The following is a 15,535-nucleotide window of genomic DNA, read 5'->3' as shown; positions in this document are numbered from 1 at the left end:
AGGGATATTAAAACATATACATGTATGTGTATGTGCATATATATGTATATGTATTTAAAATGTCTAATACCTACTTGCCACAAAAATGTACATTTTGAAATATATAAAAAATGTTTCCTAGGTTTTCTTTAAACATTTATATACACTGCCCTGTAACTTACTTTTTTCACTGACATTATATTGATATAAATCTTGCTATTAGTTTTTAACCAGTTGTTTGTTATTATACAAATAAACTATTTAACCTCTGCTTGAGGAATATTTATACTCTTGCTATTTTGGTGATACAGGCAGTACCATAGCGAACGTCTATGTTCCTACATAATTGGAAGCTGACTGTGGCAAAAATTTTCTGGAGATTTTGATAGGGAAGGGGTAAACAAAATCATATAAGGGATGCCACTAAAGGAGATGCCAAAGGCACACTTTACCTCCATCAAAACTTTTAGTTCTCACCAAAAGGGTTCTCTTCATATTGTTATAAAGTGTGCTAAAAATAATAATAAAGACTAAAAATTAGATAATTTGAACCTCTTTATCTGGCAGTGACAGAGTAAGTGGTGCTTAACTTCCCTCCTGCCATAAAGAAGTAGAAAATTAGACAAAATATATGAAACAACTATTTTCCGATAGTGCACAGCAGGCAGTATTAGATCCCAGAGAGAAGGGAAACAAACCAGGCAAACCCTGAATTGCCCCAGCTTCTGCCTTAAGGCAGTTTTCAGGAAGCAGGAGGAGGGAAAATTCAAACAAAACAGTGGTCTTGCTCAATTTAGACAGAGATTAGGGTTGAGGGAAGTTTAAGTGGTTGGAATTTGTGGCTCAAACCACCAGGGAGAACAGAGCAACACAATGATCTCCAGAAATCTATGTAGGTATTCTCTTGGTTTTTAGGCTAAATGCGTACTAAATTGTGCTTGCTTATGGTGAAACTTAGAGACCGCACAAACAGCTAGTGGGGAGCTGAGCACTTCCCAGAGCTCACAGAGCTGAGAGCCATTTAAATTCAGTGGAGACCCCAGAATATTATGGCTTAGTGGCAGAGCTAAAGTAGCCCTTAGTGTACTGTGTGAGATAGACTCAACCTAAGAAGCTTAAAGACGGCTTGAAAGGAATAAGCTGATCCACAGCTAAAGTAACTGCCTCTTCCAAAACAGACTAAAGAAAAATTCACTCAACAAATGAATGTCCATCCAACTCAGTCACAAATTACTAGATATGTGAAGAAGTAGGAAAATGTAACTCATAACTAGATGAAAAATCAGTTAAAATAGATTCAGAAATGACAGATAATGGAATTAATAGATGTGTACTCTAAAACACCAATTCTAAATATTTTCAAGGATCTAGAGGATGAACATAATGAGGAAAGATGTGGTAAATATGAAAAAGAACCAAGTGAAATTTCTAGAGCTTAAAAATACTTTGTATGATCTTTGCAGTAGGTCAGAAACTACAAAAGAGAAGATCCCAGACTGGGAGAAAATATTTGCAATACCTGTCAAAGAACTTGTACTCAAGTATATAAAATACTCTTAAGATTAATAATAAGAAAAACCACCCATTTTTAAAATGGGCAAAATATTTTAACAGACACTTCACAAAAGATAGATAATAGGCACAAGAAAAATGCTCATCAGAGAAATGCAGATTAAAACCACAATGTGATGCCAGTAGCTACTAGAATAGCAAAAAATTTTACAAACTGAAAATACCACTGTTGTGGAGCAACAGAAACATCATACATTGCGCTTTGAAATGTAAGATGGTATAATCACTTTGGTAAAATTCAGGTTAAGCGTATACTCATGACCCAGATATTCTACCCCTAGGTATTTACTGAAAAGAAATAGATTTGTACATGAATGTTTGTAGTGTTTTATTTATAAGAGCCCAAAACGGCAAAAAATATCAACTGGTTCATGTATAAACGTTGTGATTTACAGTGGACTACTACTCATTAGTAAAAAAGAATGAACAACTTATACAACATGGATAAATCATAAAATATTGCTGAACAAAAGCTAGACACAAAATAGTATGTACTGTGCAAGTTTATTTATATGAAATTTAGGAACAGGTAAAACTAGTCTCTAGGAACAGAAAACATCACTAGTTGCCTGGGACTGAGTATCGGGGTGGGAGGTTGACTGAAACAGGAGGGAACTTTTTGGCATGGTAGAAATGTTTTCCGTATTGATTGTGGTTGGTGGTTGCAGAGGTGTGTACATTTTTCAAAATTACTATCAAAACTTAAAATGAGTACATTTTACTGTATATAAAGTATAGCTCTGTAAAATTGATTTTTAGGTATATACCTTTACCCCTTACCAAAAATAATTATGTGTTTCAAAAGTGGAGCAATTTCAAATGTGAATTTTTACTGGGAAACTGAGTAATTGATTGAGAAGTAGGGTCAGCAAAGGTGACTGCTTTGATTTTAGAAGATCCATACTTAAAGGTTTTCCTATCAATACAGAAGCTCTTATTAAAGGCATTTCCCCTCCTTGATTTGTATACTTTATATCAAGCATTGAAGTCTGTGAGATGTAGAGGAATACCTTTAAATGGATGCATTTGTTTTATATGGGCTTCAGATAAGTAGGAGTTAGCATGTCTCATACTTCAACCTACTTCTATTAAATATCAATAGCAGTACTTCACAGGTTAAGGACCAGATGAGGTGTTTTTAAAATTATTACTGAATAAACCAGAAAGCCGTATATACATACAGGTTTGTGTTACTATTCCTCCCTTTTCGTTCCACCCCTTGCAATCAAGGACTAGATGTAGCTAGTCTGGGTCACACTCCTCCAAAGGCTTCCTGTGATATGTTCTCGGTTTCTCTTTGATTTCTTTTTTGTACTTGTTAATTTTATTATACCAGAGATAATACTTCATCACTTTATTTAGCTAATTTGGAAGAAACTTAGGTCATAACTGCCATAAAAGTGATGTGCTTTATAAAATTTCTATTTACTAATATAAGCTACCAGCAAATATTTGAGTTTCAACTTTGGTTTATATCTTCCTAAGTTGTTAGTATGTTGCCTTAGTTTTTTCTTCTTTTGCTTTTACGGGTGTCCCTAACTTGATGGTTTCATTTAACTATTCATATATATTACTTAATTAACTATTCATATATATTACTTATTTTTAGAACTCAGGAGCAAACACATATTAAGGAAATTTAAACATAAAAGACATTCACACTGTAACTTCTCCCAAGGATGTAAGTCAGAATATGTTAATGACACATGGACTTTTCAAGTACACTGTTTTGTTCTTCTTTTCGTTTATGAACTGAGATGTGCTCATTTTTCCACTTAAGCAGTCTTGTGGTTCACTGCATGTAGACACTTTTCATATTGGTGTGAACTAGCCTTACCATTGGCCTTGGAACCTGGCTCCACTAATAAAAGTGGGTGATCTTATAGTATCTGATATGATTTCAAGAAACTTATGTCCTTTCTCTACAAATAGAGAAATTTAATATTTAAGTGTATCTAAATGAAAATAATTACCTTGATTTTTGGCAAATATTTCTACATGATATAAGACAAAGTTATATAATCTCTGATGTAAAGTAAAATTAAAATTTTACATGCTTGTATAAATTTATTTTTTACAAAAGGTAATGGGGAAAGGAGGAATGAACAAACAAATCACAGAGACTTTTTAGGGCAATGAAAATACTCTGTATGATACTATAATGATAGATACATGTCATACATTTGTCCAAACCCATAGAACATACACCACGAGTGAACCTTAATGTAAACTCTGGGCTTTGGGTGATTATGATATTGATGTAGGTTCACCAAGTATAACAAATATACCATTGTGGTGGGGGCAGGAGATATATCGGAAATCTCTGTACCTTCCTCTCAATTGTGCTATGAACCTGAAACTACTCTAAAAATAAAGTTTTTAAAAAGTAATTTGTGACATTTAAAACACTGCAGTCATTTCTTATTAAACCCAGTATGATTATTTTTCTTCACATAAGGTTCTCAAGTAAGTCATAAGAACGCAGTGAAATAAATTCCTTCTGACAGATCATTTTGGACTGGTCAATAATTCAACTTTCTTGGGTAACAAAAATTATAAAAACTTTTAAAATGCAGTTTTAATGTCCAAAAAGGGCATTTTTTTTAAAAAGTAACATGTTCTGTTCTAAATATGCTTCTCATTGAGTAAATATTTAAACTTATATTATTTACCAGTTAATGTATAGGACATATAGGAACTAGGGTCTTTTCATTTAGTAGAAGGTTACCATCATTAATTTTACAACTGATGATTTTATAATAGGTCCTTCTAGTTCTTGATGGTCATCATTCAAGTATAATGCATTGAAGATATGGCCTGTACAAAGGCAGAACAGGGATCTTAATTAGAATTCTGACAAGCCCACTCCAATAAAATGATGAGATTATTTGTAATTGATGTCACAATCAATTACCATTTAGTTCATCATGAGCATTCTAATAGGTCTGGCCTTGGTACTGGCCCCAGGATGTTGCTGAGTGAGTGGCTGCCCTGCTTATGCTGTTATTGAGACAGGAGGGCACATTTTCAGTCAGCATCCTAATGGCCTCTTTTGAAGTCTATTAAATTAATGACCCTGTCACACTGTTTTGATCTCTTATAACCTCAGTTTGGGGTTTGTGTGACAAATTAATGATTGGGAACCATGTGGCAAAAAAGATAGGTCTTGTAAAAAGTTGAAACTTTATTACTAATTTTAGTTATTTTATTGTGCAAGAAATAAAAATAAAAGTGCAAATCATGGGGTTTGTATTTTATAAAAGAGAATTTTAAGACATTTCTCCTATAAGACATACTTTTTATTTATAGTATGCAATCTTTTTTAAGGGGCTGCTTTCTTCTTTAATTCTAGGTGCCAGTTGGTCATGTTTGGATAGAAGGTGATAATCTACAGAATTCTACAGATTCCAGGTCCTATGGACCTATTCCATATGGACTAATAAGAGGACGTATTTTCTTTAAGGTACTGTCTCCTGTTTAAATGTAGGCTTTCTTCTCTGAGCTGGGAAAAAAATCAGTTTCTTTCAAAATAAACTTTGAACTCCTCAGGCTGTCAGTGGACTTAACTGTTGCAATAACAGTTATGAACATGTTGGCTTTCATAGCTATAAACATATGCCTTCCCCCCATTGAGACAGGTCATTGAGAATAATTTTTTATTTGAATAATAAAGTTCAAACTACCTTAGTTATATAGTAAGAAGCCTTTATTTTGAATCTCCAAAAATTTCTCTCATACAACTTTTATAACCATGTTCATATCCTGGGAATATGTTAATATGCATTTGTAGAAGATCAGTCTAGGTTCAAACTACCTGTAATGCAGGGATATCTCAGTTAAGTGCAATGAGTAATGGACTTATCATGGTTGTAGTAAATATACGATTCTTAGGAAAGATTATTGTTCTCCATGGTTCCTGTTTTGTCACAACCAGTAAGGAGAAAAACATATAACACTTGGGGCTGTTGGATAAATTACAGAATTCTTTACACTTTAGCACATATTCAAGTACTTAAGATTGGTTAACTTTGAGGGTAGTTAAAGAAAACACACACACATACACACACATACACACATTACACATGTATACAGTAGACCCTTAAACAACACAGGAGGTAGGGTCACTGACCTCGCCGAGCAGTTCCAAGTCCACTAATAACTTTCAATTTCCCCAAAACTCATCTATGGTGTTGGGTATTGGTTCCAGGAATCCCAAAAGATACCAAAATCTGTGACTGCTCAAGTCTCTTGTATAAAATGGCACAGAACAGTGCATACAGTTGGCCCTCTGCATCCATGGATGAGAACCCGGGTATATGGAGGGCCAACTGTATATTTATTGAAAAAAATCTTCATATATGTGGACTCATGTACTTCAAACCTGTGTTTTTCAAAGGTCAACTGTATTCACATGACATGCAATTTCTTGTATATTTGAATGTTCCAAACTTTAGAGTTTAAATACATACACACATGAAAGTTTACTTTCTAAAGTCTTATTTTGATGTAGAAATTTTGTTCTTGACTGAAGAATAAGGAGAAAGTATTTATATGTCATAGAGAAAGGAGATGAATGATAAAAAAAAGGAATATGATGATCATATAACATCACTTTCATTAATTGTCTTCAATCACATTTTGATTTTACAGATTTGGCCTCTGAGTGATTTTGGATTTCTACGTGATAGCCCTAATAGTCACAGATTTTCTGATGATTAGCAAGCATTTATTCTTTTGATAATTGTTTCCTGTTCAGATGAATTTGTTATTGCCACTGAAACCATGTATTTACAAATAAACTGTTTGCTATTCAATTTGTTACTTTTAAATTGTTAAATGTAAAGAGGAATAACAAATAATCTGCAAGCTATATTAATTCAAGATATGTGGATAAAAATAAGTTATCTAAATTTTATGCTAGATATAAAAATATTTTTAGAGGAAAAACCTGGATGACAACCTTACTTTTGAATTTTTGGTTTTATAGATATAATGAAAAAGTAATCTCATGGATATGCTTCATACTTTAGCTACATTTACAAGTCAGAGTAGAAACTAGTTGTATAAGTCCAAACCAACAAGAATTCAACTTAATAAAAAGCTGCTAAGTCGCACGCTTGGCTCACTCTTTGAATGAGTGAGAATTGAATGAACTGAGTGAGAAAGTTTCAGTGATGCCCCTAAAGGATTCCTTTTTAAATGAGTTTTTAAAGTGAGTGCTGACTTATACTATACATAGAATATTAAATATATAAAAAAATAAAATCTTTACAGTCTACTGTAGTCAATAATAATACATTATAAAAGTCCATTTCATCATACCAGCAATGCAGTGGTTCCTTATTCCTAAATACAGGCATTAATACTATATCACAGTACTCTGAAATAAAAAGGAAAGTAATGCATGTGTTTCAATTTTTTTTCTTAAAGCTACTATTTCCTAATTATATCTAAAATTGAAGATGGCAGTGTTCAAGAAGCTTGCTCCTTTTAATATAGCTACATGAAGAATTTGGAACTATAGTGCCAGGACTGAAGTTAAGTCTTCTGACTCCAAAGCTATCCTTTTTCCTGCAGTTGCCACTTTGCCTTCTTTATTAACTTTGAAATAACCTCATGAATACCCATATTCAGCCTACATTATGGGAGAACTAAAATCACATGTTATTTGCAGAGATTCTAATTTAATTTTAATGACTTTAGATTTCTGAGGCAGTTGTCAAATAGGCCTATAACTCTGGCAGCTAGAAATATGTTACTTCAGAAGCTTAGTAACTATAAATGAATATGATGATACTCTGACCCTTTAAAAGAAGAGACATGCTTATTTAAGGAAATTAATAATAAAGTACTCAATAGGAATTCACTAAATATAATTTATAATTCTAATCCATTTTTTGGCAATCTATAAATATAAACACATATAGCTAAATTAATTTTCTATTAATCTGGAGTAGACTTTGCTTGACAGTCTTACTTCTCTGCAAATAACAGAGCTGACCAAAAAAAAAGAATCCTACCACATTTTTCTTTTTTCTTTTTTATCAGCTTTATACAGTTGCTTGAATGGACAAAGTTAGAATGGACTCTCTTCAGTGTATCTGAATACACAGATTCTACTTGGTGAACAATTTCAGCTATAATGAAGGAGTTCTATAATTAGTGAACAGGTATCACAAGAAATCAGAGTAACTTCTTCTGCTTCCTCCTTGGAAACACTGTATTCTCCACCACAACGGCAACTCACAGAAAAAGAGTGATCATCTGCAGAGAAAACAAAATAATGCTTTAAATGCTTACAAGTAACTTTGTAAACACTATAAAAAAATGCAGTTTATTCCACAGAAATTGCAAGACAAAAGAAGCTCTGTAAATATAAAATGTATTCTTAAATGAGAACCTGAAAACATTTCTTGTATGGAGCAGTGTTTCTAAAAATTATCTATCAAAGAATCTTTATTTGTAGAGGAGATGGATTAAAGCTATGGATTAATAATAGTCCAAAGATCTATAGCAGCCCCTCAGAGTGACCCATGAAATTTGTCTTTTTTTTTTTTTTTAACATTTTTCTCAACAATGTGTTTATCCAAACTATTACTGTAAAGGAAAAAGAAAAATACCCTACCTGTTAAAGAGCATGCTTTTGCCTGGAGTATATGGTTTTAGAGAAAACTTCACACTTGACTGCTTATCAAATTCAACATTTGACTATATCTGTTCTGGTATCACACTATTTCAAGAATCCTGACTCAACTATATAAAAACACACTGTTTTTTTCTGTGGGTGTTTGTACATGTTTGTTTGTTAGGTGTTTACAAATGATTTATGACCCAAAAGGACAGTCACTGAAGTGAGATGCCCAAAGGAGGCAATATGGTGTAATGTTTAGAAATTTTAAGTCCGTCATCTTCCTAAGAAGTTGAAATCTCTGCGTCCTTTAACCAAAAGAATTTCTGATCTACTGGTCATTCAATTTTACTATCACTGAGAAGTGACTGTCAAGGAAAAATAATTACTGATCACATTATATTACTGTAATTTTTTATATAGATAAATGAACTAAGTAACAAAATACATGATTTCTTACAGATGCTGTTATTCAACTCTCAAACTTCATTTTTAAACATTCAAACAGATCTCAACATATGCCATTAAAAGAGAGGGAAAAAAGAAAGGAAAAGGAAAAAAAATTCAACTGCCTTGTTTTTGTTCTCTAACGAAGTTTGGCCTAGAAAAAAAAAGCAATTAAATGAACCAACTTCATGTGTTTATCAGTAAGGAAAACGAATTCATTCACCCAAATCCTTTTTTTTTTTTTTTTACCACAGTCCTTTTTCTCCATAAAGAAAAATAATTTCATTTTGAATTTAAGAATGCTATCATCTTCCCTGTCTAAGCCAACATATATGTATAGCAGAGGATAAGTGCATTGTTTTTTTGTGTAAAAATGTACATAAGCTAAATTTCCTTTTTTTTTTTTTTTTTTTACCACTTCAGTGAACATTGAGAAACAATTTGAGGTGACATGAGCTTGGTAAATGATGCAGAGGCCACCATGGACTACTATGGAGTTCTGTCATAGATGACTCCAAATGTTAATGCTCACTAAAAACTCACATGTTGTTAAATTTTTTCTTATATTCTACTGACACTTAATAAAGTGATATCTTCACAGACATCATCATTTTAAATATAACAAAGACAAAATGACCACACAAACAAACTAACAATAACTGTGAGGGGAAAGGTTAACTTCAATCTCTCAACAGTTCTTCAGGTGTACCTTTTAAGTGTAATAAAACACATATTTCATACTGTCCTTGCATCAAGAAGCTGAATTTGGCTGTCTATCATGTAAGGCTTCATCCACTTTCCTGTTCTGGATCTTCACCTTCCAAGGCTATTCTGAAAGTGACTGAAGAAATCTTCACACAATTTTTTACTTGCCCAGTTGATCTGCTTTTTAACTTTATCTGCCAAGGCTGCTCTTTTCAATTGCAAAGAACAATTCAAAATTGTAAATTCAATTGCAAAACTTAACATGACTAGTTTTTAAACATTCCTGCAAAAATAATAGCTTCATGCAGCTGTTAGTATTTTCTCTCACAAGGCTAAGAACTATTTCAATTTTTACAATAATAAACCCTTAATTTTAATAAACATGTAAGGACATCCCATAGTATTAAAATTAACTATAGCTGCTTATAACTGATTCATTGTCTGTGGTTGGGATTCTTCTGTATCTTCTTCACTGTCAAATTTATTTTAGGAAGTCCCAAAGAACAACACATTTATAACATAACCATTGACAATTTGTACATGCTGTACACTTCCTTCATTATCTTGGCATTATCACTTGTATCAGAAAGTTCCTATAGTTGACTGAACAGGTTTTTGAATCATCAATCCATATTCTTAATTTAAAATAAATCTTATATCAATTATATTTTTAAATGCTACTGAAAGGAAGATTACAAAAATCAAAACTATTTTCACATTATCAGGAATCATTAGTAAATAATATATATCAGTCAATACAGCAAGAAGAACTGATTTGTCTAACAGATTAAACATACATATGGATTCTTAAGGTAGCAATACTGTATTTTCAAAAGATCTGTTTAGCTGGCAGGTCTCACTGATAAATGACATGTTCTAGTCTGTCTCCTTCACGATCTAGCAGTGAAAGCTTATGTCACTAGTATATTCTGTTTTCACAGCAGTAGCTCTTCCTGTTTAGACTGATGAAACTGTCAACCCCTTAAAGCCCCAGTTACACAAAACCTCGTTTTCCAATCATTCACTGCAAATAAGAATTTCTACTCTAGGATTTCATTTGGCAGCTGGAACAGAGTGGCCCACAGGCAAAAACATGATTCCCCTTCCAAGCCAATATAGCTTGTGACCCAGCTTCCTAAGAGCACTAAACTAAGAATTTACCATTAAAAAATATTTTATTAAAATATGGGCTGTTTATCTTCTACCTACCTCCACTCATTAGTAAATTTTTATAAACTCCTAGGGAACCTGTACCCCAGGCTGAACAATAAAGTTACGGGGTTAAGAGCATATAATAATTCTAGGAACTAGTAAGATTTTCTTCATTTGACCAAAGAAACATGGGAGTGTGTATTCATGGCTTCCATTTAGAAAAAGAAACTTAATAACCAGAGCAATTCACAGAACTATCAAGAGTAGAGAAATTAGTTTTAAAATTCTCGTAAAAGGGAAGTGAGAAAGACATGACTTCAAGGTAGGTAAAAGGGAGTGACAGATTTTTCTTTTCCACCTAAGACCCAATCAAAAAGTGAGTGTAAAAATGAAGCTCCAAATAGAAGAATATAACATTGAAAGCCCTGCTCTGACATGTTATGATTCTATATAAACAAACAAAAATAAAAATTCTAATAAGAATTAATCTTGAATGTCAACATAGGAAGGATGGAAAAAATTACTTTCTTTGACTTTATTTTCCCTATTACACAGATGGAGAGCAAACCAAAAACCAAAGTAGTTTTAAAAAAGAAAACCTTATGAAAAATTATGTACCTATCAACTAATTAGAATAGAAAAATAATTGGAAATGAGTCATATAGGGGGACATCAATAATTGAAGTTTGAAACAAAAATATTCCAGACAACACCCATATATATATCAAAAGCCAAATTATTACTTCTTTTTAAGATTCCAAATATGAGAGTTTTTATTTTCTCTTTATAGAAAAACCCTAATATTTTCCATTACTGTAGTCAAGAGAAAAAAAACAATTCTAACCTTCATTCCAAGACATTTCTTCAAGATACACTTGAGCATCTACTGGTCCCATATTTCTTAGATTGTCTTCTGTAAAATATAAAATACTTTAATCATAATCACAAAGAATGCTGAAAAGGCAACTCCAGCCTGGCCACTATAACTCTCTCATTTACTTACCATTTTAAAACTTAGATTACTACTTCTGACAGCAGTTATAAGGCTACTTGACTTCAACTGACTAAATTCCAGCGCATACCAATTCTTATGAACTTTAATAGTCAAAATCTATCACATTTTTTCACAAATATGCAACATGCAAAACCATGACATTGATTTTGATGATTCCTTGTGATCAGTTAGTGACCTCTGTTTTGTGAGAGAGAGGAAAATTTTTTGTCAGATAAATTATATCTGTAACTAAAGAAGGCAGCATGGAGTTGAGTAAAGATAGCTATATTTGAATCTTAGTTCTAATATTTGACTAGCTTTCTAACCCTAGGTATATTGAGTTCTATCTTATCTACTTCAGAAGGATTGCTATGGGACTGAACTGTGACTCCCCCCCAAATTCAGAAGCTAAATCCTTAAGCCCCCAATGTGACTTTATTTGTAGATAAGGCTTTTATGAGGTAATTAGGTTAAATGCGGTCGCAAGAGTGGGTCCTAGTGGTGGTCTTATGAGAAGAGAAAGAAGTTCTCTCTCCATGGATATGCACTGAAGACTATCATATGAGGACACAGCTAGAAAGAGGCTCTCTGCAAGCCAGGGGGAGAGACCTCACCAGGAACCATATTGACTGGCACCTTGGTTTTGGACTTTCTAGCTTTTAGAATTGTGAGAGAGAAATTTCTGTTGTTTAAGCCACCTAGTGTATGGAATATAGTTAATGGCAGATGAGACAGACTAATACAAGAGTGTTTTACCAATCAAATGATATCAGGCTAAAAGTGCTTTAAAGAATAAAGCTACCTAAATATAAGGGGCTATTAGTTACCTGATTTTTATTTGCTTGCAACACAATATTAAGTAACTTAAATGAAGAATTATTTTAAAATATTTCAAAAACCATACAACACAATTGTGTTGTATTGATGTTCCATTGATGTTTCCTGGGCCAAAGTTTTCCCTACAGAAGGAAGGTCCAAAGAAGCCTGGAATTCCAACTAAAAGTAAGAGTAGCATAAGCATGCACTCTTGCTAAAAATAAGTGCATTTTGGGACAAAGAAAGCAACTATAAATGAGAAGCACTAGTTGTTTTTAAAGGCATGATATACTTCCTGTAGGCTTGTATCGTTCTTCTAAAAGTTAATGCTTAAAAAAACTACTAAAATCCACCTCCCCCACCAATGAAATTTTCTTTACCTGTCTCACTAGTCTCTTATTCACTTGCTGAGAATGCTTCCCTTTGTTCCGTTGTGTGAATGCCTGCAACTTAATTATATTTAATAACTGCCTGTTCAAAATTTATTGGTGAGTTATACAATTTTAAAATAGATGAAAAGATTATACAATATTTTGAACTCGCCATGGTTTCCTATTAAGGAATGTCAAATATTGTATCACTTCATATTTACCAGGTACCAACAGTCTATTAAACTGTCCTAAACTCCAAAGATACAGACTTTGCCCGGTGGTCAGGGTTATTGCCTCCATCTCTGTGTGCTTACTGAAAAGCTTATACAGAGTGTAATCAGTATGCTTATGCTAAGTAATTTCTGAACAAAACAAATTTCCACATTCTATATAAAGTATACTTGGGTATAGGTTATTATTCCTAATTTTCTAAAAAATCTACATAGCAGTCTCATGGATGAAAAAAAAAATGTCACGAAGGACCAGGGTAACTTTCTTGAATGGAGAAATGAAACACCATTTTAGACTTGAAGAATGGGGGTAATTGGCACTTAACAGATCCTGATTAGAGAAAAAACAGGTATAAATAATTTACAATCAAGTTGCCTATGTTCCAGAATATCTTAAAGATTATCTTGTACTTTTGAAATCAATTTAAAGCAAGTCAGAAATGGCAGAATTAATGACAAAATAAATAAACCTTCTTAATCTGCCCTATCTTGGACACCTGTAGTACATTAATTGTACAAAAAGAATTAACCCATTCATGTTTGTCCATTATGTCATTTTAAAAATAATAAATGAGAAATAACTGGTAAGTATAACTGCCTAGCAAGTCAGCTTTGTATTGTTCTGCTTCTCTACTAGGAAGCTATTGTTATTCTCACCCAGTTACTATTTCATGTGGAACCCTTTCTAATATATTATTCCACCTACTCAGAAAAATAGCTTTTACATTTTTACTATTTTTTTCTTCTTTATGTACAGGAACTTTAGAGTAGCTACCTATTTCTTAGTTGAAAGATCAGCTTAGACCTTATCTCATGGTAAAAGGGAAAACACAAAAATTGTTAGTAATTTGCCCAAGGTCAGAGCTAAAAGTATATTAAAATATGATCATGTTCTGTGGCTGTCTAAACATCTATATATTGACCTGATTATTCAACACTGTGTGCACAGAGTCCAAGTTTCTGTGGGGATTCTGGTTTTAAAAGTCAGTATTTGACACAAAAGAGGACATACTGTATGATTCTCCATTATGTGAAATGTAACAGGAAGAACTACCCCGTGCTGTTGAGCATGGGGAAGCGAGTAGTAACTGGATGGGGTCACAGGGGACTCTGGGGTGCGAGTGAGATGGGTGTGTTTACTATGAATATCCATAAGGCCATATACCTAGGATTGATGCACCGCTCTGTGTTTGTGATAAACTTCAATAAAAAGTTTTAAAGGTAATGTTGAGACTCCAGTGGCTACATTTTTTAAGAAATACGAAAAGTTACGGGAAAAAAGTTAAGAGCCTCATAGGAAAGTCTGTAGTCTTTGAAAGGACGGTAATCTAACAGCTTCTGAAAAAGGCTGGGGTGATTAACTCGGGAAAATTGGATCCCTGGAGAACTGTATAATGAGCAGAGGGGGTACATACAAGTAAAAGGTGAATCTAAATGCAGGGGGTAGGGATCCTTTGTTGAGAAACAGGTGTCCAGGGAATGGGGCAACAGCAACCCCCCACACTACGAATACCAGGAAAGAGCACAAACAAATCAATGTTTTTTTTTTTCTTCTTTTTAAACAATGATCTCTGCTTGTCCACCATTGCAGTTATAATTAGAAAACTTAATTCATTCCTAGCCCTTAAAATAACTCACAGGAACCCTGTAATTAGCTTTGATAATTGTCTATCAGGCATGGCATCTGCAAAACAGATAACTTCATTTTCTTTTGAGTATTACATATTATAAATATTTTTGCTCATTACAATGAAATATTTTAATAAGTATCTGAAAAGATAAATCTTATCTCAAAGTTCTCCTGTTAACATGACACAACTAAAAATGTTGATGAAACAAACTGACTTAGAAAGCGATTTAATTAAAGGAACAGATCCAATATTTAAATCTGTAATCTTAGCTACAGAATGGTAATTAAAAAAAAACAACAGCACTGGAAAGAAAATGTACTGCCTGGCATTTGGTGTGCTCTATCTTGAGACCAATGACACTACATGTTCCTAATTCTTTTGAAGTGAATGGACTCAGCTTTTTCTAAGGTATCTAAGAACATTAAGGTCTGTTCACACCCTGTGCTGTGCTCACAAGCTTAAATATGGAGACAAGAAAAACTTCCAAATTTACTTACAGATAGAAAGCAATGCACTATAGTTAAAGAGGGATTCCTGAGGAATATAATGATAAAATCAAATAATATGTGCTTACTTGAAAAAGAATCTTTAAACCTTTAGAAGTATAGGCCCTTCTGACCTTATATTCTATTGGATTTGTCTGACAACAAGAGGTGAAAGAATTCTGTGGCTCCATTGTCTCAACGGTGGGATCTAAGAAAACACTGGCAGGACTCATCAGAGAGGTTTATGAGCCTGCAATTCAAAGAGATTAAAAGGAAAATCTATGGAGATTCTTTCACACTGAAGAATAACATTAAATAACTATTAGCAGCTTGGTTCAGTAAAGCTTACCAGAGCTCTCGCTGGGTCATTCACAACTTTCTAAAAGAGGAAAGGTTTTTTTCAGGTCCATTTGGGAATCAATAAATATTTCTTACTTCTTACAAGACAATAGAATTCCAGTCTTTTAAAACTTCCTCCTAAGGAGGATACTAAAATTTCTAAAATAACTCTTTGCTGCCTAAATA

The 15,535-nt window shown here is 33.1% G+C and overlaps 2 protein-coding genes across 8 annotated transcripts in view; one reads left to right on the top strand and one right to left on the bottom strand.

Moving 5' to 3' along the window:
• IMMP1L (inner mitochondrial membrane peptidase subunit 1) overlaps window positions 1-14,119 on the top strand; it is a 63,611-nt gene extending 49,492 nt beyond the window's left edge. For 6 of the 7 annotated variants that reach the window (XM_039866335.1, XM_039866341.1, XM_039866342.1 and 3 more), the window contains exons 6-7: window positions 4,904-5,014; window positions 6,202-6,365. In XM_039866335.1, the coding sequence (XP_039722269.1) occupies window positions 4,904-5,014; window positions 6,202-6,270 (180 nt within the window). In that variant the 3' untranslated portion in view covers window positions 6,271-6,365. Of the gene's footprint in view, window positions 1-4,903; window positions 5,015-6,201; window positions 6,366-7,599 lie in introns of those variants that run through there. The other variant, XM_039866359.1, reaches the window with a different exon arrangement.
• DNAJC24 (DnaJ heat shock protein family (Hsp40) member C24) overlaps window positions 7,576-15,535 on the bottom strand; it is a 45,347-nt gene continuing 37,387 nt past the window's right edge. The window contains exons 3-4 of the mRNA XM_039866381.1: window positions 11,328-11,396; window positions 7,576-7,815 (exon numbers count right to left, since the gene is read on the bottom strand). Of these exons, the coding sequence (XP_039722315.1) occupies window positions 7,685-7,815; window positions 11,328-11,396 (200 nt within the window). The 3' untranslated portion in view covers window positions 7,576-7,684. The remainder of the gene's footprint in view (window positions 7,816-11,327; window positions 11,397-15,535) is intronic.

The sequence above is a fragment of the Pteropus medius genome, unplaced genomic scaffold, assembly GCF_902729225.1.
Source record: "Pteropus medius unplaced genomic scaffold, Ma_sr-lr_union100, whole genome shotgun sequence".
In the NCBI taxonomy this organism is placed as follows: domain Eukaryota; kingdom Metazoa; phylum Chordata; class Mammalia; order Chiroptera; family Pteropodidae; genus Pteropus; species Pteropus medius.
Note: the sequence above shows the minus strand (reverse complement) of the source record. Positions and strands in the feature narration are given on the sequence as shown.